Here is a 2,541-nt window from a genome sequence, read left to right as displayed (position 1 = left end):
TTCATGTGCTCCTCGGGGTTATAGCCATTCCAGCGGTCCCGCTTCCCGTCGTAGTCAAACATCAGCTGGGGCTGCACGTGCTCGTCTGGGGCAATATTCATCCCTGTGTACTTTGCTCCAACTTTCCTGGGCCTCTGAAAGAGAAAAAGATGGTTACATCAGCCCATTAGGCTAAAATACATTACTCACTCAGATATCCCTTTAAAAATCTTATCAATCAAGCTCCTCTAAAGCCAGTTACATTCAACATTGGAACTGTAAACAAAGGCAAGTAGTTCTGCATTTTAGTGTAGCACAACTGACTCCAAACCCCATCAATTTTTAATTCTATTTTCCACAATTAAGAAAGCAATCAGAACAGTTTCTAGGTGGCTTCTGGTTGACATGACCCAGAAAGACAAGCACAGCAGCACTTGAGTTAATGCAAATTAACAAGACCCATTAAACATTTTCACTTACTACTGCAGACCCTTTTACAAACAGAAATCACCAACAACACCCCAAGCAGTATCACTTTTCCCCTTCATTTTTCCCACAAAACAATTTCTTTAGAAGTTTCCAATCTCAGCATTCACAGCCATTTTCAGCACAGCTTTTCCAAAGCCAGTATTTTTTGTCTGACCTACAGCCGGCTGTTTTGCACCAGGAGGAGCATTCCCATGGTTTCCAAAGCCATTAAGCCAGGGACAGAAGTGCAGTTTACCTCCATGCAGTCCTTCTTTTTGTGTGTCAGGGCCCCACAGTTCTCACAGGCTCCTTTTCGGTACCTCGTGGCCACAGAGTTCTGGGCAGGGGCACAGAGGGCAGAGTTACACAAACCTGGGCAAGAGTCACCAGGTGACACCCCAGGTGTGACCCACCCAGACCCCAAATGTTCTGATCCCCCCCCAAACACTGCAATCTGCCTGCTGAGAGAGGGTTCCCAGCTCCTGCCCCCCTCAGACCCACATAACCATCAACCACTTCCCCCTGCAATCAAAACAAATCTTTATGTGATGCCAAAACCTTTTCTCATACCTCCTGAACTCCTCGTTTGTACCAGTCTCCAGAGGAGTTGTACTGTTTCTGCTTCTCTGGCTGAGGTCTCTGATGCTTTAGAGTGGGTCTCTTAGAAGGATCTATGTACCAGGGCACTGAGGAGATGTACTGGGGAATATGAGGATTGATATCCCTGGAAAAGATGTTGTGTCACAAACACGTGGCATGGGGAGAGACCCCACAGCAACTCAGCCTAACAAATAACTCCCACACTGAAGTTCAGAGCTTTAGGAGGGAAAATAAAACAATGAAGTTGGTAGAATGCACTGCAAAATAAACCTGATAACAGAGACTTTCACTGAGACTTTATTGCTGCCTAATTCACCTCAACTCCTGACTCCAAAGCAACTGGTTTACTCTGTGTAACGTTACCGAGCACAAAAATAGCAACATTTGTCTCCTCAGAAGCAACAAGCCCTGCAGAAACAAGAGAAGGGGAACAGCGCGGGTACACAGGGACGCTCCCCCTTACTCACATTTAAAATACAACCTGTAAATAGCTGCATAAATGGGACTTTTAGCAGAATTGTCAATAGCTCACAGTAGATAAATACTGAACCTGCATTTTTTTGGGAGAGCATCTGCCTTCTGGAATGTTAAAAGAAGATCTACCAAGTCCCAACTATTTCCTTCTGCGGTGACTCACGCAGAAACCCTGTGCCACCCTCCTGACTGCTGTGTAACTACACCAGAAAAAAGGCACTTTGAAGCAGCAGCTTTAGAACTTCAGAACTTTAGCCCCAATTTAATAAAACTCACTTTCCCTCTTCATCCACCTCGGCAGGTGCATTCCCGAGTTTCCTCTGTTCTTCCAGTTCCTTCTTTTTCCTCCAGTCTTCCCTCGTCATCTTCTTCGGTTCCTCCAGGCTCACGTCGCTCGCCCCCCCCACAGGGGCGGCGTTCGCTACGGCCCCCGATGCCATCTCGGCTCCGTCCCCTGCAAGAGGCAAAAAGAAAAGGCAATAAGGGAAGGCAATGAGGGAAGACAAACGGGAGCCAGGGCCAGGCCCAGGCCGCGACCGGCCGGGAGCGCACAGCGGCCCGCCCTGCCCTACCCCGTTCCTTTATCCCAATCCTGGTGTTCTACCCCACCCCTTTATCCCGCTCCCGGTGTTTTACCCCGCTCCTTTTATCCCCATCCCGGTGTTTTATCCCGATCCCGATCCTTGTTTTTACCTGCCAGGCCGCGCCACCGTCCCACAATGCCCCGCGCCACCTCCCCTCACTGCCGGGGCGGGGCCTCCCCACGAGAGCCCGCCCCCCCCTCGAGCCGTGAGCCAATGGGCTGCCGCGAGTCGGCCGAACCGGCCAATGGGAGGCGCGGCGCCACTTTAAAAGCGGCGCTGTGAGGGTGAGGGGGGCTCATAACGGTGAGGGGGTCGGTGGGGACGGGTCGGGGCGTACCGGTACACAACAGGGGCGACCCAGGCTGTCAGGGGGTCAAGTGGGACGGGGGGGCTTTGCGGGGGTCGGCGGGACCCCTCGGGACACGGCGGGGGGGGG

The 2,541-nt window shown here is 51.5% G+C and overlaps 1 protein-coding gene across 1 annotated transcript in view; it reads right to left on the bottom strand.

The window, feature by feature from the left end:
• The window catches only part of SLU7 (SLU7 homolog, splicing factor), a 14,564-nt gene extending 12,321 nt beyond the window's left edge, over positions 1 to 2,243 (bottom strand). The window contains exons 1-4 of the mRNA XM_027892698.1: positions 2,215 to 2,243; positions 1,798 to 1,975; positions 1,018 to 1,171; positions 704 to 784 (exon numbers count right to left, since the gene is read on the bottom strand). Of these exons, the coding sequence (XP_027748499.1) occupies positions 704 to 784; positions 1,018 to 1,171; positions 1,798 to 1,961 (399 nt within the window). The 5' untranslated portion in view covers positions 1,962 to 1,975; positions 2,215 to 2,243. The remainder of the gene's footprint in view (positions 1 to 703; positions 785 to 1,017; positions 1,172 to 1,797; positions 1,976 to 2,214) is intronic.
• Positions 2,244 to 2,541: the final 298 nt, after the last annotated feature.

This window comes from Empidonax traillii, unplaced genomic scaffold (genome assembly GCF_003031625.1).
Source record: "Empidonax traillii isolate 1590-97213 ecotype Southwest subspecies unplaced genomic scaffold, ASM303162v1 scaffold363:size828163, whole genome shotgun sequence".
NCBI lineage: Eukaryota > Metazoa > Chordata > Aves > Passeriformes > Tyrannidae > Empidonax > Empidonax traillii.
This window is presented reverse-complemented; position numbering and strand designations above follow the sequence as displayed.